General features: G+C 50.8%; 1 protein-coding gene and 1 pseudogene across 1 annotated transcript; both read left to right on the forward strand.

The window, feature by feature from the left end:
* Positions 1-2156: 2156 nt before the first annotated feature.
* LOC100939281 (uncharacterized) lies at positions 2157-3345 on the forward strand (annotated as a pseudogene).
* Positions 3346-4203: 858 nt separating this feature from the next.
* On the forward strand, positions 4204-25910 carry CACNG6 (calcium voltage-gated channel auxiliary subunit gamma 6). The gene is made up of 4 exons (XM_024237205.2): positions 4204-5749; positions 10769-10843; positions 13439-13576; positions 25195-25910. Exons 1-4 carry the CDS (start codon positions 5416-5418, stop codon positions 25431-25433), a joined length of 786 nt encoding a protein of 261 aa, XP_024092973.1. The 5' UTR covers positions 4204-5415; the 3' UTR covers positions 25434-25910.
* The last annotated feature ends 1294 nt before the right edge of the window (positions 25911-27204 follow it).

Genomic DNA, 27204 nt, shown 5'->3' on the forward strand with positions numbered 1-27204 from the left:
GCGCCCGGCCTCATATTTTTATTTAAACAAGAACAGCAGAATTACATTGCTGTGCTGAGCATACGTAGACTTCAGGAGTCAAAGGGGAAGGAAGGAGATGGCGGGCTGTTGCCTTCCTCTGGTTGAGGCTGCTGGACCACGGTGGAGTTTGTGGGATGGAGGAAGTGGAAGAAGGCATGGGATTTTGGAGGCAGAGCCTGCATTGGTGGTGAACTGGATGTCATAGAGGAGGGAAAGAAAAGGAACCATGAAGAGAAGAACTCTTTGAATTGGGCATGCACATCTCTGATGGGCGCCGATGAGGATTGTTACCAGGAACAAGGAGACTGGGATCAGGAAAGCGGCTTTGGGAGGGAAGAACCGAGGCTTCTCTTTTGGATGTGTCAAGATAGAGAGACGCCTTTGAGAAATCCGAGTTGCGGTATCAAGTAGCCAGTTGGATATGTGAGACTGGAGTTTGGGGGAAAGAGAGGCCATGGCTCAAAAATGTAAGTTTTGGAAACGTCAACATACAGGGGACGTTTAAAGCCACAGGACTGGGTGACGTGGCCTAGCAGGTGGGTGGGGACAGAGAAGTGACCCTGGCCAGAGCCCTGGGGACATCTACATCTGGGGGAGAAGGGGATTGTAGCAAAACGAGCTTAGGAGTGATCTCGAGGTAGGCTGAAACCAGGAGGGTTACAGAGGGCAAATGCACCTTTGTGTTTCAAGAAGGGGAGGAGACAGCCAGCTGTGCCAAGGGCTGCTGAGACTCGGACAAGGATGCAGAGAGCAGAGTGACCATTAGGTTTGATGACATGGACGGGGTTGGTGATCTTGATAAGATGTCAGTTCAGTGCAGTGGTGGGGACGGAAGCCCTGCTGGAGTGGAGGGGAGAGAGAATTTGGGGGAAGACAGAAGGAAAGGGAATTCAGGCAATTTTGTGTGTGTGTGTGTAACTGACACAAAGGCCAGGTGCGATGGCTCACGCGTGTAATCCCAGCACTTTGGGAGGCCAAAGTGGGTGGATCACTTGAGGTCAGGAATTCGAGACCAGCCTGGCCAATATGGTGAAACCCCGTCTATACTAAAAATACAGAAATTAGCCAGGTGTGGTGGTTGCATGCCTGTAATCCCAGCTACTTGAGAGGCTGAAGCAGGAGAATCGCTTGAGCCTGGGAGGCAGAGGTTGCAGTGAGCCAAGATCACACCACTGCACTCTAGCCTGGGTGACAGAGCAACACTCTGTCTCAAAAAAGAAAAAAAGTAAAAAAAAAAAAAAAAGACCCTGAAAGGAAATAGGGAGACATGCAGATAGGGAGATGGGAGGCAGAAAAATGCATCCTGCAATTAGCTGTCATAGCAGGCAGGGGCAAGAGAGATGGGGAAGCCCAGGGCCAGGAGGGGAAGATGAATTCAGGGGACAGGGAAGAGAGGATGCTGTCAGCTAGGCTCTGGCAGATCCCCTAGCGAGGGATGCCCTGCCCAGCTCCTGTCTCTTGCTGCTGTCAGCGCCAGGCACACTCTGGGATTCCCCCTGTAGATCCTGTCAAGACCTATTGAGGTGAAGGGGAAGAACAGGTTTTCATCATTCATTTTCAGAAATAAACATTCATTCAGTTCTTGGAAATACTTTCTGGCCAGGCATGGTGGCTCATGCCTGTAATCCCAGCACTTTGGGAGGCCAAGACAGGAGGATTGCTTGAGGCTTGGCGTTTGAGACCAGCCTGGGCAATACAGTGAGACCCCGTCTCTACAAAAATAAAAAATTAGCTGTGGCGTGGTGGCTCACGCCTGTAGTCCTAGATACTCAGGAGGCTGAGGCGGGAGGATTGCTTGAGTCCAGGAGTTTAAGGTTGCAGTGAGCTATGATTGCACCATTGCACTTCAGGCTGGGCCACAGAGCAAGACCCTGTCTCAGAAAAAAAAAAAAAAAAGAAAGAAAGTCAAAGAAATAAAGTCAAAGATAAGAAGGTGATACAGAGAAGACAGAAAAGGAGGAGGAGAGAGGCTGACAGGTACACAAATCAGAGAAGTCCCAGAGATAGGGAGATATAAGCCAGAGAAAGACTCAGAGATTCGCACAAAAAGCAACGTGGAGACTCAGAAGCAAGCACAGCATCAAGGAATGATCAATAAAAAGAAAAAAGAAAAAAATATTTCCTGAGGACTTCCAAGTACCAGGCCCTGTGATCTCAGGCCACTTCTGTCCCATCTCTGCCCTTGGACAGGGGGACAGGTAGTCCAGACAATTAGAATACAGAGGGGACTGTGTTCTGACGGGGCCACGCGGGCATTGAGGAAACGCAGCAGGGCCCTCCCCAGGCTGGGGCGGGGATGTCTGTGTGTCATCTCACTCCATCTGGTCATTCCTTTGCTCATTCATCCATCCATTCATTCAAGTCACCCCATGCACATTTTCCAAGACTGCCTGTGACCTGGCCCTGTGCCGGGTAGAGCTGAGGATGCCAAGGTGAATTCCTCCTGTGCCTGGCCCCGGCCCCAGTCTGCTGGAAGAACCAGACACAGACAATCACATTGCGGGGAAGCACGTGCTCCATCGGAAAAGTCCAGAGCAGGGGGTGGGCAGAGGCCCAGTGTGCACCAGAGCCTTGCCCAGGTCAGCACCAGGCCTGCCTGGAGCAGCCAACTGTGGGAGAAGAAGGAGTTGGTGAAAGGTGGGTCCCACCTGGGCCGTCCACAGAAGGGCTGAGGGGTAGGGGGTGAGGGGTTGAAGATCAGGCCCTGCCGCCATGCCACACGGCTGTCCTCTGTCCCTGCCCCTGGGGGAGCTGAAACTGCATGGAAGGTCCCCCAGGGGTGCCCTGTCTAATAAACTCTGTGAAGAGGAGTGCTGCTGTCATTCTGTGCCCCTGGCAGCCGGCCCTGCCCTGAGGCCTGCGCTTTCTCCAACATGGCGATCAGTCCTTCCATCCTTGAAGACCCAGGGTTCTGGCCCCAGTCTCCTCCCCAGGCCCAGGAGTCTGGGTCTGCCAACCCCTTGACCAGGAGTCCAGGCTGCCCGGCCCTCCTCCTCCCTCAGACCCAGGAGTCCAGGCCCTCTGCCCCCTCCTCCCTCAGACCCAGGAGTCCAGGCCCTCAGCCTCTCCTCCCTCAGACCCAGGAGTCCAGGCCCCCGGCTCCTCCTCCCTCAGACCCAGGAGTCCAGGCCCAGCCCCTCCTCCCTCAGACCCAGGAGTCCAGAGCCCAGCCTCTCCTCCCTCAGACCCAGGAGTCCAGGCCCAGCCCCTCCTCCCTCAGACCCAGGAGTCCAGGCCCAGCCCCTCCTCCCTCAGACCCAGGAGTCCAGGCCCAGCCCCTCCTCCCTCAGACCCAGGAGTCCAGGCCCAGCCTCTCCTCCCTCAGACTCAGGAGCCCAGGCCCAGCCCCTCCTCCCTCAGACCCAGGAGTCCAGGCCCTCTGCCCCCTCCTCCCTCAGACCCAGGAGTCCAGGCCCTCAGCCTCTCCTCCCTCAGACCCAGGAGTCCAGGCCCTCTGCCCCCTCCTCCCTCAGACCCAGGAGTCCAGGCCCTCAGCCTCTCCTCCCTCAGACCCAGGAGTCCAGGCCCTCTGCCCCCTCCTCCCTCAGACTCAGGAGCCCAGGCCCCCAGCCCCCTCCTCCCTCAGACCCAGGAGTCCAGGCCCTCTGCCCCCTCCTCCCTCAGACTCAGGAGCCCAGGCCCCCAGCCCCCTCCTCCCTCAGACTCAGGAGCCCAGGTTCCTCTCGTCTCAGATCCAAGATTCTGGGTACCCAGGCCCTCTTTCTCTACCACTCAGAAGTGGGGTACCGAGGCTTCTTCTCCCTCAGGGACCCAAGACTCCTGGCCTCAGCCCCTCCTCCCTGAGACCCAGGGCCCTGCCTCCCGTCCCTCCTCCCTGGTAACCCCAGTCAGGCTTGCTGCCCCGCCCGTCTCCTGCTGCCCGGGAGACTGGGGAGCTGGGACTCTCGGCGCCGCTCTTGCCCCTTAGTGAAATGAAAGTCCCATCAGGCTCGGCCCCTTCCTCCCCGGGCGGCCTCCCTCCCCCCTTCCTCGTCCCCTTAAAATACCCGGGATCCCTATGGCAACAGGCGCCGGGCGACAGGTGCGGGTGTTATTTACGGGTCAAGCCCGAAATAGCCCCGAGGGTGGAGGGTGGAGGGTGGAGAGTGGGGGGTGGGCGGGTGGGGACGAGGCCGGGCGCGGGCGGAGGCCAGGCCGGTGGCGGTGGCGGGCACAGCCGGACGCTTCGGAGGCAGCGCGGAGCTGGGGTCGGCGCGGGGCGGAGGCAGGAGAGCGAGAGGGGCCCCTGCTCGGGAGTCGGGGGTGGGAGCCCCGAGGGGGGGCCCTGGCCTGGAGCTGAGCCTGGCGCGGACCCGACCGGGAAGGCCCTGGGAGCCGGGGGGAGGGAGGCGGACTGATCCCGAAGGGGCGCAGCGTCTCTTTCGGGTCGTGGTTGGCCTTTGAACCCTAGGGGGACTCAGTCCCGGTTTTCTGAGCCGCAGTGCGGACCACAGCCCCATAGTGTGAGCCCCGGGAGGGCCCCCCGGTCCCATCTGCCCCAGCCCTTGGGGAGGCCCGGCAGCCTCCGTCTCTGGACTCCACTCTGTCTTCCAGCCACCGGCTCCTTTCCCAGGCTCAGTAGAGACCTCGGATCTTTTCTGAATGGCAGGGGAGACCCCTATCCCCTTTTCCTGAATTCCAGCGAGGCCCAGTACTCTTCTGAGCCCCAGCCAGGGCTCTGTTCTTCTCCTTCTGTGGATGCCGGGGTCCTACCGCCTCTCTTGAGACCTGGATTGAATTCTGACCTCCCCTTGGGAGCTTCCCGGGACCCCAGGTCTTCCTTTTCCGAATCCCAGAGGGTCCCCAAGTCCTCTCTTCTCAAACTCTGAGCCCAAGGGAACCCCGGCCACATCTCCTCCAAACACACAGAGGACCTCAGGTCCCTTCCTGGGTACCCCAAACTCTTAGCCCTAGTGGGGTGCTCAGATCTCTCAGGAAAACCAGTTTCCCTTTTGTCAACCCCCCAGCGGGGACCCCAAAGCAGCCCCTTGGAGCTGCAGGGAGCTTCAGCGGGCACCAGTTCTCATTCCTCTGGAGCTCTTGGGGGGACTTCCTCCTGGGAACCCGAATTCTATCTCTAAGCCTCGGGGTGGGGGCCTTGCTTTTCCTCTGGGCCCCATCTTCTTTGCCAAGTTCTTGAGGGCAACCTAGACCCTCCTCTGAACCCCAGAGGCTTCCCCAGCCCCGGGGATCGTTTTTCTCTTCTGAACCCCAGAAGCAATCTCGACTTTCCCATTTGAGATTCCAGAGAGGATTCGGCTCTCCCTCTTTCATACCCAGGGGAAACTGAGTCCCTCACCCGCTTCAAGACCCCAGGCCGCTCCTCGCTCCCGCCCCTCGAGGCCCCTCGTCGGCTCTGCCTCCTCCCCCTTCTCGACCCCCACCGGCCGTAAGATGATGATGTGGTCCAACTTCTTCCTGCAAGAGGAAAACCGGCGGCGGGGGGCCGCGGGCCGGCGGCGGGCGCACGGGCAGCGCAGGTCGGGGCTGACGCCCGAGCGCGAGGGGAAGGTGAAGCTGGCGCTGCTGCTGGCCGCCGTGGGCGCCACGCTGGCGGTGCTGTCCGTGGGCACCGAGTTCTGGGTGGAGCTCAACACCTACAAGGCCAACGGCAGCTCCGTGTGCGAAGCGGCCCACCTGGGGCTGTGGAAGGTGTGCACCAAGCGGCTGTGGCAGGCGGACGTGCCCGCGGACAGGGACACCTGCGGCCCCGCGGAGCTGCCCGGAGGTGAGCAGCCGCCGCCCCGAGCCCAGGGCTTGCGTCCCACGGACAGGGAGGGAGAGGGGCCCGTGTCCGAGGAGAAAACCCGCCCCAGGGACGAAAGCCTGAGCCCGGAGGACAGAGCTTGCCTCCCAGTAAGCGCCAGTGCCCACATCGTCCTCTGCTCTCAGAAACTGCTGAGAGAGAGAGGGATCCCCCAGATATGGCCTAGGTCCCTCACGGGCCTACCGCCAGAGAACCTGTGCCTTAGAGCTTGCTTTCCTGCTGCAGACTGTACCCCAAGACCAGAATGTGCCTACAGGGAGTCTATGCCCCCAGGCCATCCTGTACCCCCAGACCGGGCTGTGACCTGAGACCCCTCAGACGAGTCTGTACCCCTATTCTGCACCTCTAAAGAGAGTTTGTGCCCCCGCCTACAACCTGTGCCCCAAGACCATCCTGTACCCCGACTATCCTGTACCCCCAGATCAGCCTGTGTCCCCAGCTACAGTTTCCACCCCCAGACTAACATGCACCCCTAGACCAGTCTATACCCCCAGACCAGCCTGCCTCCTTACGCCAGCCTGTGCCCTCAGATCAACCTGCACCTCCACACCAGGCTATGGTCCCAGATCATTCTTTGACCCCCCAAAGCCCCTGCCCCCACACAGCCAATGTTCCTAGGCATCGCTGTGTCCCCCCAGACCAGCCTATAACTCTAGAGAGAGCCTGTGTCCCTAGAAAAACCTTGCCTGTGTCCCCAGACCCAGCCTGTGATTCCAGACACAGCTGGTGTCCTCAGATAGCCCGTGCCCACCCCAGACAGCCTGCACCCTCTGGAAATGCCTGCACCCTGGAGACAGCCTGTGCCCACTCTGCATGTGCCCACAGGCAGCCTGTGCCCATGGAGAGGCAGCCTGGGTTCCTGGTGTCAGCTTCCTCTTCCCAGCCTGGAGACAGCTTGTGCTCCCATCCTGTGAGCCCTGGGGAGACAGACGCCCACCCCAAAGCAGGATCTATGCCTGTTCCCCACCTACTGCTTCCACCAAACCAAGCTCTCACCAGACACCTCCCAGCACCCGAGGGCAGACCTTGTTCCTTCCCTGCAATGTTCTTCACTTCCTGTCCTCTCGCCTCCAAATGCCCAGACTGGACATTTCAGCGTTTCTCATTTTCTCCGAGAGACATTCCCATACTCCCTCCTTCCCCAAATCATGGCTGTTTTATCCCTGGGCATGGCAGAGAGCTGTCCCATACCTCCCTGACACGACAGGCCATGGCTTGTACTTATACCAGGGGGACATTCTATACCCCTGGGGAACTGGATGAAATCTCATTCTACCTCCACTGACCCATGGAAAATACCTGGCACTCCTCAGAGCCCATTTGGGCTGTCATATATTTGATCACCCATATGAGATCTCCAGCACTCTTCAGTCTCCAAAGAAGGTCCTATCATCCCAGTGTCCCTCAAAGAATATGGCCTAGTTTTCTGGGCTCTGTATGAGATTTCCCTCGTCCCTCACTTCTCCAGATGTGGTATCTTATATGTGTAGAGTGCAAAATAGGATGTCCCAAGCCCTCAATAGGACAATGGGATGCTAGGGCCCCCCTGGCTGTCTGAGCTACTTGGTGTCCAGATGGGCTATCCTTAATCATTTTATTTCTGCAGATGGGCTGTCTCTGGCCCCTCGGGGGTCTCATAAAGGATGATCTCAAACTTTTGCAAAATGGGAGGCCCCAGTAATAAGAATATTAGATGCGTATGTAATGCCTGGTTCTTATCTCAGTGTTTTATGTACATTAACTCATTAATCATCATAGCCAGCCTATGAGTCGTTATTATCACTCCCATTCTAGAGAAGAGAAAAATGAAAAGCCAGAAATCTCAGTGGCTCAGTCTATGCACCCAGGCTAGTTAGATGGAATTTGAAGCTCGGTTGCCTCTCTTCTCAACAACTGCATTATATCACATCTCACTGGTCCAGCAAGAGATCCCAAAGGTCCTGGGGCAATGGAGGGGGTGACCCATCCCATCTCACCACATCGCATGGGGTTCCTCATATCCCTTGCTGGCCCCTCCATTGATCAGAAAGGACTTCAGTCTTTCAGCAGGGCCATTAACATTATCTCACAAACTCAACCCCTCAGAGGACATCTCTCAATCTTCATTATCTCGGAGAAATATCTCACACTCACCACTGCCCATCGAAAGGCATCCCTGGCTCCCTTGGCTATAAGTATGGAATGTGGGGGTGACCCTTACCCTGTACTTTTCCAGATGGGATATGTCATATTTTGGGGTGGTCGAGTTGGGATGTCCTAAACTATTAGTAGCCAAAAGGGGATGCCAGGCACCCCACATTGTCCCAGAAGGGCCGTCACACTTCCCTTGTGGATGTAGACCGTGTTTCCCGCAATGACTGCTTCAAAGAGCACCTGCACCCTTCACTCAGTGATGCGAAGCATCCTTTACCTCTTTTTCTTTGAAATGGAGTTTTGCTCTTGTTGCCCCGGCTGGAGTGCAATGGCACGATCTCGGCTCACTGCAACCTCCGCCTCCCAGGTTCAAGCAATTCTCCTGCCTCCGTCTCCCAAGTAGCTGGGATTACAGGCTTGTGCCATAACATCCGGCTAATTTTTGTATTTTTAGTAGAGACGGGGTTTCACCATGTTGATGAGGCTGGTCTCGAACTCCTGACCTCGGGTGATCTGCCTGCCTCGGCCTCCCAAAGTGCTGGGATTACAGGCATGAGCCACCACACGCAGCCCAGCATCCTTTACCTCTTGCTGCTGCATAAGAACTCACACATCCCACTCCTCCTGGCCGGACATCTCACCCATCTCACCCCTTCTCCTCCCCTCAGGGTACTTGGGGAGCGCCCACACCACCTCACCTGACGCAGGGATTGATTTCTTGTCCCTTCATATCCTTGTTCAAATTGAAAAGTTCATTTTTTCACGTTCACGGACTGCCTAGTCCCTCTTCTATGGCCTTTACTCCTGTTATTCTCGACCTCTCTTCTCCCTTCTGTGCCTCAGTTTCCCCATCTGTAGAATAAGAGAATAGGTCAGGCTAGGTGAATTCTGAGGGAATTTCTGGGTCTAAAATGCACTTCAGAAAGTGCTCCCCTCCCTTCCTTCATTTCTCCTTCCTTCTCTCCCTTTCTTCCTTTTTCTGTCTTTCTTAACTTTAAAATTTCTCTCTCTCTCTCTTTTTTTTGAGATGTAGACTTGCTCTGTCACCCATGCTGGATTGCAGTGGTGCCATCTCGGCTCACTGCAACCTCTGCTTCCTGGGTTCAAGCGATTCTCCTGCCTCAGCCTCCTGAGTAGCCGGGATTACAGGCGCGTGCCACCATGCCCAGCTAATTTTTGTACTTTTGGTAGAGATGAGGTTTCACCATATTGACCAGGCTGGTATCGAACTCCTGACCCCAAGTGATCTGCCTGCCTTGGCCTCCCAATGTGTTGGGATTACAGGCATGAGCCAGCACACCCTGCCCTGTGCTTTGTTTTATATTACCTTTTCCTCGTTCTTTTCCAGCTCATCTCTTTAATGTGTTTGATATACGCTCACAGATATGTATTTTGACTGGGAAAATATATAGTGTTAGTTTATATGTGTGTTTTACATAAATGAGATCACGCTATTGATTTTGTCTGATCTTTGGGATTTTTTTTTTTTTTTTTTGAGATGGGATCTCACTCTATCACCCAGGCTGGAGTGCAGTAGTACAATCTTGGCTCACTGCAACCTCTGCCTCCCGGGCTGAAGGGATCCTCTTGCCTCAGCCTCCCGAGTAGCTGGGATTACAGGTGTGTGCTGCCACACCCAGTTGATTTTTTGTATTTTTGGTACAGACGGGGTTTCACCATGTTGGCCAGGCTGGTCTCAAACTCCTGAGCTCAAGTGATTATCCTGCCTCGGCCTCCCAAAGTGCAGGGATTACAGGTGTGAGCCACCTTTCCTGGCCTCAATTTTTGGATTTTTAAATTAATTAATATTAATATTATTATTGTTTTGATCAACACTGTGTTTCTCAAATCTCTCCACCTTGTTTTAGGTTATTCTAATTTATGGCTATATGTACTGGAGAGATTTTCACAAGGACTGTCTGTGTCATTTACTTGTCTGTTCCCCTATTAGATGGACACCTGGCTTGATTCTGACTCCAAGTTACTTATAAACAGTGCTGCTGTAAACATCTGCATATATATTCCTGTTTTTTTTTTTTTTTCTCTGGAGTTATACCCTGCAATGAAATTGTTAAGCCACAGGCTATGAACATTCTTCATTTCATAAAGTACCTCAGAGTGCCTTCCCAAAAGACTAGGAGTACCCATTCATACACGGTGTTTCCTCTTATCTTTTCAAACGCTTGATATGACCCTTTTAATGTTGGCCAATCTAATTGATGGGAAGTGGTGGCTCCCTGCTGATTCCGGCTGCCTCTCTCTGATCCCTGGTGAAGTGGGGCATCTCTCCATGGACTTGCGAGCTACCCAGGCTTCCTCTTTTGTGAATTACTATTCATACCCTTTGCCCATTTGTCAACTGGGTTCTCTCTCTCTTCTTGCTAATCCGCAGGAGCTCTTTGTGTGTTCTAGGTAGGAATCCTTCCTGAGACAGGAATCCTTTCTGAGTCTGTTAGTCTTCTGCTACTTGTATCTTGGTATCCTTTGTTGAATCAAGTGATTATCCATATGTAATCCCACTTGACCCTCAATAAACCCATACGAAGGGGCCAGGAAAGAGATTATTATCTCATTTTAAAGAGGAAGAACTAGAGGCCCAGAGAGGCTAATGGCGCACTCGGGGCCACAGGTCTGGGGCTCAGAGCCCTGGGTGGGAGTCCCAGCTCCTAGATGGCGGTGTGGTCACAGGTGGCTTTCACATCTCTGGGCATCATTTTTCTCCTCTGTGTATCAGGGATGCTGATGTCCAAGTTTTAGGCTCCCGTGGGCTGTGTTAACTGTCCAGCCCTGAGCTTATGCAAGGGACCTCACATCATCATGTCTGTTTTCTCTCTCCTGCTCCCACAGAAGCAAACTGCACCTATTTTAAATTCTTCACCACGGAGGAGAATGCACGCATCTTTCAGAGAACCACAAAGAAAGGTGAGAACTTTTCACCCCCTGGTGGGCAACAGGTGGGAGAAATGCTGAGTATGCTGGAGGAGTTCTAGGGAGAATTATCCCCTCCTCTGCTTTACCTCAGGGCGGTTCTTGTGTCTATACTCTGTGTCTGTCCCCTGGGGAGTGCTGGCAGGAGAGTTAATGATGGGGACATGATGCTCTAGAGAATCTAGAGAACTCTTTTTTTTTTTTTTTTTTTTTTTTTTGAGATGATGTCTTGCTCTGTCACCCAGGCTGGAGTACAGTGGCACAATCTCGGCCCACTGCAACCTCCACCTCCCAGGTTCAAGCGATTCTCCTACCTCAGCCTACTGAGTAGCTGAGACTATAGGCGCCCACCACCATGCCCAGCTAATTTTTATATTTTTAGTAGAGACGGGGTTTCACCATGTTGACCAGGCTGGTCTCGAACTCCTGACCTCAGGTGATCCCTCTCCTCGGCCTCCCAAAGTGCTGGGATGACAGGTGTGAGCCACCACACCTAGCTGTGCCTAGAGCTCTTACCCCATCTCTGCCTATGCCACGTTCTTTGTCACCCTGGGCAAGTCGCAGCCCCTCTCTGTGGGTAGCACTTGGACATCTCACAAACCTGCATGCGTCACGTGCTGACCACAGCGCTGGGCACTCCATCTGTAAGATCTCCAGTCCTCGCAGTAGCCAAGCAGGGTGGGCACTTTATCTTCCATCTTCCAGAAGTCCAGGAATGGTTACAATTATTTTTCCCAGGAAGTGGCAGAGATGGAAGCAGGATTCAGACCCAGATAATTCTGACTCTCAAGGAGCACGCTACTAAAGAATCTTCTGAGGAAAGGTGTGGTGGCTGCCGCCAGTAATCCCAGCACTTTGGAGGCGGGCAGATTACTTAAGGCCAGGAGTTCGAGACCAGCCTGGTCAACATGGTGAAACCCCCTCTCTACTAAAAAGACAAAAATTAGTGGCTGGGCACCGTGGCTCACACGTGTCATCCCAGCACTTTGGGAGGCCGAGGCAGGCAGATCACGAGGTCAGGAGATCGAGACCATCCTGGCTAACACGGTGAAACCCCGTCCCTACTAAAAATACAAAAATTAGCTGGGTGTGGTGGCTTACGCTTGTAATCCCAGCACTTTGGGAGGCCGAGGCGGGTGGATCACGAGGTCAGGAGATTGAGACCATCCCACTCAACATGGTGAAACCCCATCTCTACTAAAAATACAAAAAATTAGCCAGGTGTGGTGGTGGACGCCTGTAGTCCCAGCTACTCGGGAGGCTGAGGCAGGAGAATGGCGTGAACCCAGGAGGCAGAGCTTGCAGTGAGCCGAGATCGTGCCACTGCACTCCAGCCTGGGTGACAGAGGGAGACTCCGTCTCAAAAAAATAATAATCATAAAAAAAAATAATAATTGGTTGGGCATGGTGGTGGGTGCCTAAAATCCCAGATACATGGAAGGTTGAGGCAGGAGAATCGCTTGAACCCGGGGAGGCGGAGGTTGCAGTGAGCTGAGATTGCACCACTGCACCCCAGCCTGCGCCACAGAGCAAGACTCCATCTCAAAAAAAAAAAAAAAAAAGAGAATCTTCTCAGAAGATGGAAATACTCTGTTTCTCTGCTGACCCATATGGCAGCCGTGGCTCCAGCACACTTGGAATGTTGCTAGTGTGACGCAGAACTGAGTTTCTAATTGTGTTTAATTTAAATTGATTTAGCATGGAGGCCACTTCTGGCTAGTAGTGAATGTACTGGACAGTGCTGCTCTAAACACTTTGCCCTTTCTTTTTATTCATTTTGTATTTGTATTTATTTATTTGTATTTTATTTTATTTCATTTTATTTTATTTTATTTTTGAGATGGAGTCTCGGTCTTTCACCCAGGCTGGAGTGCAGTGGCGTGATTTCAGCTCACTGCAACCTCCACCTCCTGGGTTCAAGCGATTCTCCTGCCTTAGCCTCCCTAGTAGCTAGGATTACAGGTGCCCGCCACCACGCTGGGCTAATTTTTGTATTTTTTAGTAGAGACAGGTTTCAGCATGTTGGCCAGGCTGGTCTTGAACTCTCCTGACCTCAAGTGATCCACCCACCTTGGCCTCCCAAAGTGCTGGGATTATAGGTGTGAGCCACCGCACCTGGTCCACAGGAGGAAATTTAGGCTGAGAAGGGTTCAGCCTAAATTCCTACTGGAATCTGGAAAATCCTACCAGAATCTTCCACGTAGGAAGTAGTTGGGGAGATTTCCAACCTGGATCATTCCACTGTAGCACCCTGCCTTTGCCATCGTCTCCCATACACCCCACTGCCTCAGCTTCCTCACCTGTAAACCAGTGGTAACCAGATCCTAAGTAATAGCTGGTAATTCTCAACTCTTTCTAATCCTGGCCCTCTCCTCCCTTTGCTCAGTGACTTTAGAGAAATAACTGACGCTTTCTGAGTCTTAATTCCTTCAACAGTGTAAGTAAAATGTTGGGCTGGATGATACTCTACTTGAAAATTCTTCTCTCGTCCTGAATCTTACATCTTCCTGGTTCCGGGTTCCTACGGGGGAATCTTCCTCATTCCCTACATCCCATGTTCTCTGCTTCTTTCCTCTCTCCTCCTGGCAGAGGTGAATCTGGCAGCTGCGGTGATAGCAGTGCTGGGCCTGGCAGTCATGGCCTTGGGGTGCCTCTGTATCATCATGGTGCTCAGTAAAGGTGCAGAGTTCCTGCTCCGAGTTGGAGCCATCTGCTTTGGCCTCTCAGGTGAGGGTTCAGAGCCTGGAGGCTGAGGACATTGCATGCTGGGAGGATCTCCAGGCACTGTTGCATGCTGGGAGATGGGGTCTCTATGCACTGTTGCATGCTGGGAGTAGGGTCTCCATGCACTGTTGCATGCTGGGAGTAGGATCTCCACACACCGTTGCATGCTGGAAGGTGGGATCTCCAAGCCCTGTTGCATGCTTGGAGTTGACGGGAAGCCCAAGAGTTGTCGTGGTTCAAAGATGGGAGAACCCCAACAACCGGGCTAAGGATTGGAGGGTGTCCAAACATTGTTTTAGATTTGGACCTGGGATCTCCAAGAATTGTTGCATGCTGGGAGATGGGATTTCCAATCACTGTTCCAGGCATTAGAGAAAGCTCAAGGACTATAGAGGTCTCAAAAATTGGAGAGTTCTAAGCCCTGTTGTTGGCTGGGAATTGGAAGCTGTCCAAACACTTTTAAAGGTTTGGACATGGAGACCCCAAACACTGTTTCATGCTGAGATGTTTTAAGCATTATAGTGTGTTGAGAGGTCAGGGAAGCCCAGGGGCTGTAGTAGGCTCAAAGGTGGAAGAGTTCCAAGCCCTATTGTTGGCTCAGAATTTGATGGTCTCTAAATGCTCTTTTAGATTTGAGACTTGAGGTCTGCAAGGACTATTGCATTCTTGGAGCTGAACGTCTAAATAAAACGCTGCATCTTATGAAATGTAGCCCTCAGTAATAAACAACACTTCAGTTTATTGTACTTCCAGTTCAAATCCTTACAACAGCTCTAGTAGGCAGGGCTTACTATCCCCCATTTTATTTATTTATTTATTTTTGAGACAGAGTCTCCCTTTGTCGCCCAGGCTGGAGTGCAATGGCATGATCTCGGCTCACTGCAACCTCCACCTGCTGGGTTCATGTGATTCTTCTGCCTCAGTTTCCCAAGTAGCTGGGATTACAAGCAGGCACCACCACGCCTGGCAAATTTTTGTATTTTTCAGTAGAGACAGGGTTTCACCATATCAGCCAGGCTGGTCTCGAACTCCTGACGTCAAGTGATCTGCCTGTCTTGGCCTCCCAAAGTGCTGGGATTATAGGCGTGAGCCACCACACCCAGCCTCCCCCATTTTATAAATGAGGAAATTGAGGCTCAGAGAAGTCAGATGAATTACTCATGGACACACAATCAATGATGGTGTGATGGCAGAGGTGGGATTTTAAACTCGGTTTTCTTTCTTTCTTTCTTTTTTGAGATGGAGTCTCACTCTGTTGCCTAGACTGGAGTGCAGTGGCACGATTTCAGCTCACTGCAACCTCTGCCTCTAGGTTCCAGCCCAAGCTGTGCCCTGAATCACTGTGTGGCCTTGGGAAGATTCCTTTTATTTTCTGGGCCTTGGTTTTCTTCTTGGATCAAATGTTTCCTTTTCTTTTCTTTTTTTTTTCTTTTTTTTGAGACAGAGTTTCGCTCTTGTTGCCCAGGCTGGAGTGCAGTGGTGCAATCTCAGCTCACTGCAACCTCTGCCTCTCAGGTTCAAGCAATTCTCCTGCCTCAGCCTCCCAAGTAGCTAGGATTACAGGTGTGTGCCACCATGCCTGGCTAATTTTTGTATTTTTAGTAGAGACAGGGTTTCACCATGTTGGCCAGGCTGGTCTCCAACCCCTGACCTCAAGTGCTCTGCCCACCTCAGCCTCCCAAAGTGCTGGGAATACAGGCGTGAGCCACCGCGCCCAGCCAAGACTTTCATAAAACACTTTTATATCAACACCTTCCTGTGCACCCCCAGGGGTAATGCAGGTATGAGTTTAATAATAATGCCAGCACCAAATTCCTACCAAGCTACAAATTCCATGAAAACAGACATCATCTTTATCTTTTTCATCGTTCCATCCTCAGGGAGTTAGAGAGGGCCTGTCTGGGGAGGTGACATTGAAGATGTCAAAGTATGGATAGACAAGCTGGGAGAGTTTGCTGCATTGCAGATCTTGAAAGAAAGCCAGTGTGACAGGAGTGTGGAGAGAGACAGGGAGACCGGTGCAAAAGATGTCACTGCATTAATGTGACATTAATGTCACTGGCCCTGTGACATTAACAGGGAATCAGAAAGATCTAGGTTGGAGTCCCAACTTCTTAACAGCCGTGTAATTGGGGCAAAACTTTTTCTAACTCTGAGCTTAAATCTCCTTATAGCCATGAACTCACTCATCCAGGTATCTGTTAATATTGTGTCCATCTTATCCATTCATCCATTTATCCTTCCGTTGATTGATCAGTTTCCTCCCTCTCTCCCCTTCCTTCCCCTCTCTCTCTTTCCCTATCTCTCTTTCTCTCTCTATCTCTCTCTCTTTTTTCTTTTTGTTTTTGAGACAGGGTCTCGCTCTCTCATCCAGGCTCGAGTGCAGTGGCGCGATCTCATCTCACTGCAACTTCGACTTCCAAGGCTCAAGTGATTGTCCTCCCTACCTTTCAGCCTCCTGAGTAGCTGGGAATACAGGCGCACGCCACCAAGCCCGGCTAATTTTCGTTTTTTTTTTTTGTAGACATAGGGTTTCACTGTGTTGCCCAGGCTGGTCTCCAACTCCTGAGCTCAAGTGATCTGCCCACCTCGGCCTCCCAAAAGTGCTGGGATTATAGGTGTGAGCCACCAAGCCCCGCCCCTCTCTCTTTTCTTTCTTTTCCACCCTCTTTCCCTTCCTCTCTCCCTCCAATCATCCATTTCTCCTTTTTTTTTTTTACTTGTCCATTCATTTAACAAGTATTTCTTTAATATCCAGTGAGTCCTAGATGCTGTGCTGGGAGCCGCTGAGGACTCAACAATGAATCAGATAAAGACGATGTTTGTTCTTACGGAATTTGTAGCTTGGTAGGAATTTGGTGCTGGTGTTGTTATTGAACTCACACCTGCATTACTCCTGGGGGTGCACAGGAAGCTGTTGATATAAAAGTGTTTTATGAAAGTCTTGAGCACAAAAGTGTTCTGCAGATTGTACAACCAATTGAGAGTGAAGGAGGATTTGATGTTGTAATTACTGTGGTTAGATTGCGTGTCAGGGACTGGGGCGGGTTGGGATTTTGAGGTCTCCCTAGATAAAGGGACGTGTTCAGGTTGTCTTGTTTCTCTCCTTATAATACATATATCAGCTGTTGTTCTATGTTTTAGAGGTATGAGACAGAGAAGTCTGCTGCCCTCGTGGATTTATAGTGCAGTGAGAGAGACAGAAATGAGCTAAAGAGACATAAGTCATATAAATCAATATACATTCATAACTACCAACTGTGATGAATGCTATAGATAAAAAGTACAGAGTATGAGAAAAATGTATGACGGGAGACCCACTGTAGATTTAGGTGGCAGTGGTTAGTGAAGGCATCCCTTCAAAACATGTCATTCATACAGAGATGTGAAGAATCAGGACGTCTAAGGCAGGCTCAGGGAGGGGGAGGCGGAAAATTATTCCAAGCAGCATAAAGGTCTTCAAGCCTGAACAAATCTGGTGCATTGAAAGTCCTGCTCCACGCTGCGAGAGTGTGGGAGGAGCAGCTTGAGAGGAGGCTGGAGAAGCCGCAGGAGCCAGACCCGCATGCCTTTTTATTTATTTTATTTATTTTTTATTTTTGAGACAGAGTTTTGCTCTGTCACCCAGGCCGGAGTGCAGCGGTGCGATCTCGGCTCACTGTAACCTCTGCCTCCCGGGTTCCAGCGATTCTCCTGCCTCAGCCTCGGAAGTAGCTGGGATTACATGTGCCTGCCACCACACCCGGCTAAGTTTTGTATTTTTAATAGAGATGGGGTTTCTCCATGTTGGCCAGGCTGGTCTCGAACTCCTGACCTCAGGTGATCCACCTGCCTTGGCCTCCCAAAGTGCTAGGATTACACGCATGAGCCACCCTGCCTAGCCATCCACCAGCAAATTCTATTGGCACTGCTTCCAAAACATATTTTGAATGCAAACACTTCCCTCCATTTCACCGTAACACTAATCCAAGCCACGGCTATATTTCCCTGAGGTAACTTCTATGGCCTCCTAACTCTTCTCTATGCTTCTCCTTTTAACCTCCTCAAGCCCATTCTCCACAGAGCAGCTAGAGTGATACTTCTATTTTTTTAATTTAAAAATTTTTAGGACAGGGTCTGGCTCTGTCGCCCAGGCTGATGTACAGTGGCACAATCACAGCTCACTGCAGCCTCAACCTCCTGGGCTCAAGCAATCCTCCCAACCTCATCCTCGAGTAGCTGGGACCACAGGCACACGCCACCACTCTGGGCTAATTTTTAAAATTATTTGCAGAGACGAGGTCTTACTATGTTGCCCAGGCTAATCTTGAATTCCTGGACTCAAGCAATCCTCTCGCTTTGGCCTCCCAAAGTATTGGGATGATAGGCATGAGCCACTGCACCCGGCCAAGTGATACTTTTTTTTTTTTTTTTTTGAGATGGAGTTTCGCTCTTGTTGCCCAGGCTGGAGTGCAATGGCACGATCTCGACTCACTGAAACTTCTGACTCCTGGGTTCAAGCAAGTATTCCTGCCTCAGCCTCCCGAGCTGGGATTACAGGCATGCGCCACCACGCCTGGTTAATTTTGTTTTTTGTTTTTTGTTTTTTTGTATTTTTAGTAGAGGTGGGCTTTCTCCATGTTGGCCAGGCTAGTCTCGAACTCCTGATGACCTCAGGTGATCTGCCCGCCTCAGCCTCCCAAAGTGTTGGGATTACAGGTGTGAGCCACCAGGCCTGGCCCCTAAGTGATACTTTTATATCATAAGTCGGATCATGGATTCTCCCCAGAATAAAAGCCACTTAAATTCCTACTACTAGAATAACGTGGTGGCCGAGGCCTCGTGTGGGCTGACCCCCGGCGCCCTGTGACTCCGTCTCCTGCCATCTGCTCTCCCTGCTCCGGCCATGCCGGCCTCTGCTGTTCCCCAGACGCTCTAAGCTCATTCCTCCCTCAGCGTGTTTTGCCGGCTGCCTCCTCAGCCTGGAGTGTTTTTCTGCCGGCGCTTCACATGTCTCATTTCCTCGTATTGTTTAAGTGCCTGTTAAGTGTTAAGTATTGTTTAAATGTCACCACCTCAGAGAGACCAGCACTGACCATCGTGTCTAAAGGGGACTCATTTGATATCCAAGAAAATGTTAAAAATAAATAAATAAATAAATAAAAGAGCAGGGCGTGGTGTCTCACGCCTGTAATCCCAGAACTTTGGGAGGGCGAGGTAGGTGATCACTTGAGCCCCAGGAGTTCGAGACCAGCCTGGGTAACATAGTGAAACCCCATCTCTACCAAAAATACAAAAACTAGCTAGTCTCATAACCTGATCTCAAAAAAAAAAAAATAGATAAAAATTTAAAAATAAAATAAACTGGCCTGGCACGGTGGTTCATGCCTGTAATCCCAGCACTTTGGGAGGCTGAGGCAGCCAGATCGCAAGATCAGGAGTTCGAGACCAGCCTGGCCAACGTGGTGAAACCCCATTTTTACTAAAATATAAAAAATTAGGTGGGTGTGGTCGTGCATGCCTGTAGTCCCAGCTACTAAGGAGGCTGAGGCAGGGGAATCACCTGAACCCAAGAGGTGGAGATTGCAATGAGCCAAGATCGTGCCACTGCACTCCAGCCTGGGCCACAGAGTAAGACTCCATCTTAAAATAAAATAAAATAAGATAAAATAAACCAGGCGCGGTGGCTCACTCCTGTTATCCCAGAACTTTGGGAGCCAAGGCTGGCAGATCACTTAAGGCCAGGAGTTTGAGACCAGCCTGACCAACATGGTGAAACCCTGTCTCTACTAAAAATACAAAAATTAGCTGGGCGTGGTGTGGGTGCCTGTCATCCCAGCAACTCAGGAGGCTGAGGTGGGAGGATCATTTGAACCCGGGAGCTGGAGGTAGGAGTGAGCTGAGATCGCACCACTGCACTCCATCCTGGGTGACAGAGCAAGACTCTGTCTCAAAAATAAATAAATAAATAAATAAGAAAGAAAGAAGACTCATTTCCAGCTGGGACCTTACCTGCTTTATTTTTCTTCACAGAATTGATCACTACCTGAAATTCTCTATTTATTTATGCCCATATTCGTTTGCCAGGGCTACCATAAGAAAGTACCACAGCCTGGGTGGCTGTGGTACAACAGAGATTGATTTCCTCGCCGTTCTGGAGGCTGGAAGTCTAAGACCAACGCGTCGACAGGGAGGTTTTCTCCACGGCTTCTCTTCTTGTCTTGTAAATGGCCAACTTATCCATGTATCTTCACGTGTTCTTCCGTCTGTACTGGTCTGTGTCCCCAGTTCCTTCTCTCTTTTTTTTTTTTTGTTGAGTCTGGCTCTGTTACCCAGATTGGAGTGCAGTGGTGTGATCTCTGCTCACTGCAACCTCCCCCTCCCAGGTTCAAGTGATTCTCCTGCCTCAGCCTCCCGAGTAGCTGGGATTACAGGCACCCGCCATGACACCCAGCTAATTTTTGTATTTTTTAGTAGAGAGGGGGTTTCTCTATGTTGGCCAGGCTGGTCTCGAACTCCTGGCCTCAGGTGATCTGCCCACCTCTGCCTCCCAGAGTATTGGGATTACAGCCGTGAGCCACTGTGCCCGGCCTTCTTTTTTTATTTTGTTATTTTATTTTATTATTTTTTTTTGTAGAGACAGGGTCTCACTATGTTGCCCAGGCTGATCTTGAATTTCCGGCCTCAAGAGATCCTCCTGCCTGAAATTTTTTTTATCTCATACGGACACCAGTCACATTGGATTAGGGTTCCTTCTGATGACCTCGCTTTAACTTAATTATCTGTTTTTGTGTGTGTGTGTTTGTTTTGTTTTGTTTTTTGAGACAGAGTCTCACTCTGTTGCCCAGGCTGAAGTGCAGTGGTTAGATCTCAGCTCGCCACAGGCTCTGCCTCCAGGATTCAAGCGATTCTCTTGCCTCAGCCTCCCGAGTAGCTGGGATTACACGCATGCACCACCACGCCTGGCTAATTTTTGTATTTTTAGTAGGGACGGGGTTTCACCATGTTGGTCAGGCTGGTCTTGAACACCTGTGATCTGCTCGTCTTGGCCTCCCAAAGTGCTGGAATGACAGGCGTGAGCCACTGCACCCAGCCTTAACTTAATTATCTCTTTAAGAAGTCTATATCCAAATACAGTCACGTTCTGAGGTACTTGGGGTCAGGACCCCAAAACATGAACTTTTTGTGGAGGACACAACTCAGCCCTCAACAATGCATTTAACTGATAATTGTCCATCTCTCCTTCTTGGATGAAACTCCAGAAGGACAGGGACTTAGTTGTAGTATCATTTATGTATCATATTATATGTATTTTGTAATAGGAACTCAATGAACATCTGTTGAATGAATCAAAGAACGCATGAATCAGGTCTGCTGTGGTAGCTCACACTTGGAGTCCCAACATTTTGGGAGGCTGAGGCAGGAGGATTGTTTGAGGCCAGGAGTTTGAGACCAGCCCGGAGCAATGTAGAAAGATCCCGTCTCTACAAAATAAAATGAAATAATTAGCCATGGTGGCTTGCAACTATAGTCCCAGCTACTCAGGAGGCTGAGGCGGGAGGAGGGCTTGAGCCTGAGAGGTCAAGGTTGCAGTGAGCTATGATTGCGCCACTGCACTCCAGCCTGGGTGGCTGAGACCTTGTCACTAAAAAAAAAGAAAAGAAAAAAAAAGAATGAATTAGGAAAAGAATGAAGGGGAGCCCTTGTTTAAATGCTTTTCCACCTCCCGTTCTGTAATGTTGGGCTGCGTGGCACAAAGAAGGGGCTTTTAAATCACAGCATCCAGGCTGCATTCTCCAGCCCCCGAATCAAAACCGCAGTGAATGGCTGGGCACGGTGGCTCAGGCCTGTAATCCCAGCACTTTGGGAAGTGGATAGATCAACTGAGGTCGGGAGTTTGAGACCAGCCTGGCCAACATGGTGAAACCCCATCTCTACTAAAAATACAAAAATGAGCCAGGCGTGGTGGCGCGAGCCTGTAGTCCCAGCTACTCGGGAGGCTGAGGCAGGAGAGTCTCTTGAACCCAAGAGGTAGAGGCTGCAGTAAGCCGAGACTGCACCATTGCACTCCAGCCTGGATGACAGAGTGAGATTCCAACTCAAAATGAAACCAAAAACAGTAAACAAACAAACAGAAAAAAACACCACAGTGGGGCTGGGGTGCAGGGAGGAAGCAGGGTCAGGAACTGGGATTGGGGCAGGACTCCAGGGTCTGGAGAGAAGGCGGCTGGGATCCATGACTCATGCGTGACTCTCAGACGGTCCTGTGTGACCCAGCCCCTGCCCGCCTCTGCAGTTCCATTACCGCCTCTCTCCCCAACCCCAACTCTCCTTGCTCCCACCACACTCAGCTTTTCTCTTTTCTCCAAACACTCTGTGCTACGTCCTACACAGGGCCTTCGCGTCAGCCCCTCCTTCTGCTTGGAACAGCTGTTGCTTCGTTTTGAGCATGACTGACTTCTTTTCATCCTTCAGGTCCCAGCTCAAATGGCTTTTCTCGACACCATCCAAAGTCCCTGCTCCACCCCTGGGTGCCACTCTCTCTGTTTCTATTTCCTTCCTCTCATGCAACACCCTCTGAGATTATCTTGTCTCCTCATTTGCTTATTTTGGACATTGCAACCTGGCAGCCTGCAGGCCCTCGATGGCCAGGAGATGTGCTTTGTTTGCCAGGCAGTGTGTAAAGATTTCTCCAAGTTGACGTTTAGAGGTTGAGAGAATTCCCATAAAAATAATAATCATTTAAGTAATTATGGGCCGGGTGTGGCGGTTCACCCCTATAATCCCAGCACTATGGGAGGCCAAGGTGAGTGGATCACTTGAGGTCAGGGGTTCTAGACCAGCCTGGCCAACATGGTGAAACCATGACTCTACTAAAAATACAAAAATTGCCAGGAGCAGTGGCTCACATCTGTAATCCCAGCACTTTGGGAGGCCGAGGCAGGTGGATCACAAGGTCAGAAGTTCGAGACCAGCCTCGCCAACATGGTGAAACCCCGTCTCTACTAAAAACACAAAAATTAGCCAGGCGTGGTGGCGTGTGTCTGTAATCCCAGCTACTCGGGAGGCTGAGGCAGGAGAATCACTTGAACCGGGGAGGTAGAGGTTGCAGTGAGCCAAGATCACATCACTGCACTTTAGCCTGGGCAACAGAGTGAGACTCCATCTCAAAAAAAAAAAAAAAAAAATTAGCCAGGCGTGGTGGAGCACACCTGTAGTCCCAGGTACTCAGGAGGCTGAGCATGAGAATCACTTGAACCTGGGAGGCGGAAGCTGCAATGAGCTGAGATCATGCTGTTGAGCGGCTGCAGCTGGCTTCTGCCATCATGTCCACCTTACTTGCCACCCTGTGTTTACACTTTCTCATGCCCCCTGCAGGCATTTGAGTTTTGCAAACTTTGGTTTATTTGTGTACTGTCTATCTCCAAGTAATATATAAGCTCCACGAGGGTAGGGTCCTTCTCTATCATGTTCTTTCTTTTTCTTCTTTTTTTTAAAAAAAATCAGCCTGTAATCCCAGCTACTTGGGAGGCTGAGGCAGGAGACTCACTTGAAACCAGAAGGTGGAGGTTGCAGTGAGCCGAGATTGCCACTGCACTCCAGCCTGGGTGTAAGAGCGAAACTCTGTCTCAAAAAATAAAAAATTGCATTGCAATATGACTTTATCTTCATTTTGTGACCCCTCCCCCTCTATCACTCTTTTAAAAAACTTCCAAGGAGACTATTTTTTGTTGTTGTTGTTGTTGCCCAGGCTCGAGTGCAATGGCGTGATCTCGGCTCACCACAACCTCCGCCTCCCAGGTTCAAGCAATTCTCCTGCCTCAGCCTCCTGAGTAGCTGGGATTACAGGCATGCGCTACCATGCCTGGCTAATTTTGTAGTAGAGATGGGGTTTCTTCATGTTGGTCAGGCTGGTCTTGAACTCCTGACCTTAGGTGATCCGCCCACCTCGGCCTCCCAAAGTGCTGGGATTACAGGTGTGAGTCACTGTGCCCGGCCCAATTTTTGCATTTTTAGTAGAGATGGGATTTCACCTTGTTGGCCAGGCCAGTCTCGAACTCCTGGCCTCAAGTGATCCAATCGCTTCAGTCTCCCAAAGTGCTGGGATTATAGGCGTGCCTGGCCCCTAATGGAGTCTTAATTTGAATTTTTTGTTTTCTGATTCGTGCGTTTGCTTTAAGAAAAAAAAATTGTGGGAAAATGTGCTAAACATAAAATGTATAATTTTAACCATTTCCCCCTTTTATTTTTAATTTTTATTTATTTATATATTTTTAAGAATTGGGATCTTGCTGTGTTGTCCAGGCTGGAGTGTACTGGTGTGATCACAGTTCACTGCTGCCTCATCCTCCTGGGCTCAAGTGATCCTCCCACCTCAGCCTCCTGAGTAGCTGGGACTACAGGCGTGCACCACCACACCTGGCTAATTTTTTTAAATTTTTTTTGTAGAGATGAAGTCTTGCTATGTTGCCCAGGCTGGTCTCAAACTCCTGGCCTCAGGCAATCCTCTGTCCTTGGCTTCCCAAAGCACTTGGATCACGGGTGTGAGCCACAGCACCCAGCCTCCTCTTTTATTTTTAGTTGATATGTAGTACTTGTACATATCTGTGTGAAACAGAAGGATGGTTTGATGCATGTAAACAATGCATAATGATCAAATCAGGGCAATTAGCCTATCCACCACTTCAAACTTGATCATTTCTTCATGTTGTGACCATTTCAAAATCCTCTCCTCTAGCTCTTTGAAAACACACAGCCAGGCACGGTGGTTCTCACCTGTAATCTCAGCACTTTGGGAGGCCGAGGTGGGTGGACCACTTGAGGTCAGGAGTTCAAGACTAGCCTGGCCAACATGGTGAAACCCCGTCTCTACTAAAAAAAAAAAATGTATATATGTGTGTGTATATATATGTATATATGTGTATATGTGTGTGTGTGTGTGTGTATATATATATATACACACAAAAATTAGCCAGGCATGGTGGCGCACGTCTATAATCCCAGCTACTCAGGAGGCTGAGGCAGGAGAGTCGCTTGAACCCCAGCTACTCAGGAGACTGAGGCAGGAGAATTAGGAGGCAGAGTTTGCAATGAGCTGAGATCGCACCACTGCACTCCAGCCTGGGCGACAGAGCAAGACTCCGTCTCAAAAAAAAAAAAAAAAATCTAATGAACCATATTCACCCTACAGTGCTGCGAACACCAGAACGCGTTTCTCCCGTCTAGCTGTGATTCTATATCCGCCTTTTAATCATTTTCCAGCGTACAGTTCTGTGGCACCAATTCCGTTACATTGTTATGCAACCATCACCCCCATCCACCTTCAGAGCGATTTTCGTCTTCCCCAGCTGAAATTCTATACCTGTTAAACACCAACTCCCCTTTTTCCTCTTCCCTCCGGCCCTTGGCAGCCACCCTTCTACTTTCTGTCTCTATGAGTCTGTGTCTTGTTTTTTTTTTTTTTCTTTATTTCCAGCTTCCCAAATGCTGCCTGCTATATAGTAGGTGTTTAGTAAGTATTTGTTGAGTGCACGCGTGGGAAGGTGCCAGGGTGGGCGGGAAGGCTGGGAGTGGATGGTGGAGATGTTCAGACACAGCTGGGGTCGCGGGGGTCTGACTGCACGCTGTCCTCTCTCCTGCAGGCCTGCTGCTCTTGGTGAGCCTGGAGGTGTTCCGGCATTCCGTGAGGGCCCTGCTGCAGAGAGTCAGCCCGGAGCCTCCCCCAGCCCCACGCCTCACCTACGAGTACTCCTGGTCCCTGGGCTGCGGCGTGGGGGCCGGCCTGATCCTGCTGTTGGGGGCCGGCTGCTTTCTGCTCCTCACACTGCCTTCCCGGCCCTGGGGGTCCCTCTGTCCCAAGCGGGGACACCGGGCCACCTAGAGCCACACGTGAGACTTCTCTAAGCAACCACCAAGCCCTTTGACCTTCTCCATTGTACCCCCAAGATCTTTTTGCCCCATCTCCTAGAGAAACTGTGTTCTCCCTGCTCGGGGGCCCATGTTTTTTTACACACCTGCCTCCTGTCCCCTTATGCTTTCTCCCTCTGTAAATACGTTTTTCTCGGTGGCTGTATGTGGGTTGCTTGGGGGTGGGATGGGAAGAGGCTCTTTGCAAACGAGGGTCCCCAGGGAAGACTGGCGGGGACCTGATGGGGTAGCTGGGGTGTGGGGTGGGGGGATGAGGTCAGGGGGTCTTGGGTGAGAGTTGGGGGCCCCTTCATTTCCCAGGTCTGGATCGATTCACTTGCCCGGAGAGACTTTATACAACTCATCTGTAGCTCAGGGTGGGGTTGGGGGAGATAGGGAAGGGTCTGACCTGGCTGTGATCTGATTTGGGATTAAAGGTTTGGAAATTTAACAACTTTGGTTTGGAGTCTATTTGTGACATGATTATGCATTCTGGGGTACCCTCCAGAAACATACCACTTTTGAGCCCAGAAGTCACGTGAAAACGAACCCATACACGATGGTTGAGAGTGTGGAAAACACAATGTATTTTTTATTTTTATTTTTATTTTGAGACGGAGTCTTGCTCTGTCTCCCAGGCTGGAGTGTAGTGGTGCAATCTTGGCTCACCGCAACCTCCGCCTCCTGGGTTCAAGTGATTCTTCTGCCTCAGCCTCCCAAGTAGCTGAGATTACAGGCATGAGCCACCATGCCCAGCTAATTTTTGTATATACATATATATATATTTTATATATATATATTTTTTAGAAGAGATGGAGTTTTCCATGTTAATCAGGCTGGTCTCGAACTCTTGATCTCAAGTGATCCACCTGCCTCGGCCTCCCAAAGTGCTGGAATTACAGGCGTGAGCCACTGCACCCCACCCAGATTTCCCCTTTACACATGATTCCCGTCATATTCGATTAGGATTTACCCCAATGACCTTATTTTAACTTGATTACCTCTGTAAAGGCCCTATCTCCAAATGAGGTCACATTCTGAGGTACTGGGGGTTAGGGTCCTATATACATATATATAGTGTGTGTGTGTGTGTGTGTGTGTGTGTGAACATTCAACCTTTAACAATATGTATATTCTAAATTGTGTTTTCTGGCCGGGCACGGTGGCTCACGCCTGTAATCCCAGCACTTTGGGATGCCAAGGCGGGTGGATCACCTGAGGTCAGGAGTTCAAGGCCAGCCTGGCCAACATGATGAACCCCATCTCTACTAAAAATACAAAAATTAGCTGGGTGTGGTGGTGGGCGCCTGTAATCCCAGCTACTCGGGAGGCTGAGGCAGGAGAATTGCTTGAACCTGGGAGTTGGAGGTTACAGTGAGCCGGGATCTCGCCACTGCACTCCAGCCTGGGCGACAGAGCGAGACTCCATCTCAAAAAAAATAAATAAATAAATAAATAAAATAAAAAATGTGGGGGGAAGGGGGATTGGTTCAGGAAAGCCTTCTGAAGAAGATGACGAACTTGAGTCTTAAAGGTGAATAAGAGTCAGAGAAAGTGGAGAAAGTCAAGGGCGTTCCAGCTGGGTGGGAGAGCCTGGACAGAAACAAGAGGAAAAACATGAAGAACCTGTGAGCGAGGAAATGTGAACACTGGTGTTCAGAGTGAGACACAGGAATCGTGAGAGGGGTTGGGGTGGGCTGTCTTATGAACAAGGTGGAGAGACTTAGATGCTCAGCAGAGTAGCT

This window comes from Pongo abelii, chromosome 20 (assembly GCF_028885655.2).
Source record: "Pongo abelii isolate AG06213 chromosome 20, NHGRI_mPonAbe1-v2.0_pri, whole genome shotgun sequence".
NCBI lineage: Eukaryota > Metazoa > Chordata > Mammalia > Primates > Hominidae > Pongo > Pongo abelii.

Excerpts from the sequence above, each read along its gene's own strand:
- CACNG6 (XM_024237205.2), top strand. The coding sequence starts at position 5,416 with ATGATGATGTGGTCCAACTTCTTCCTGCAAGAGGAAAACCGGCGGCGG. Across the intron at positions 10,844-13,438 it reads TCAGAGAACCACAAAGAAAG|AGGTGAATCTGGCAGCTGCG; the intron begins GTGAGAACTTTT and ends TCCTCCTGGCAG. Across the intron at positions 13,577-25,194 it reads CATCTGCTTTGGCCTCTCAG|GCCTGCTGCTCTTGGTGAGC; the intron begins GTGAGGGTTCAG and ends TCTCTCCTGCAG.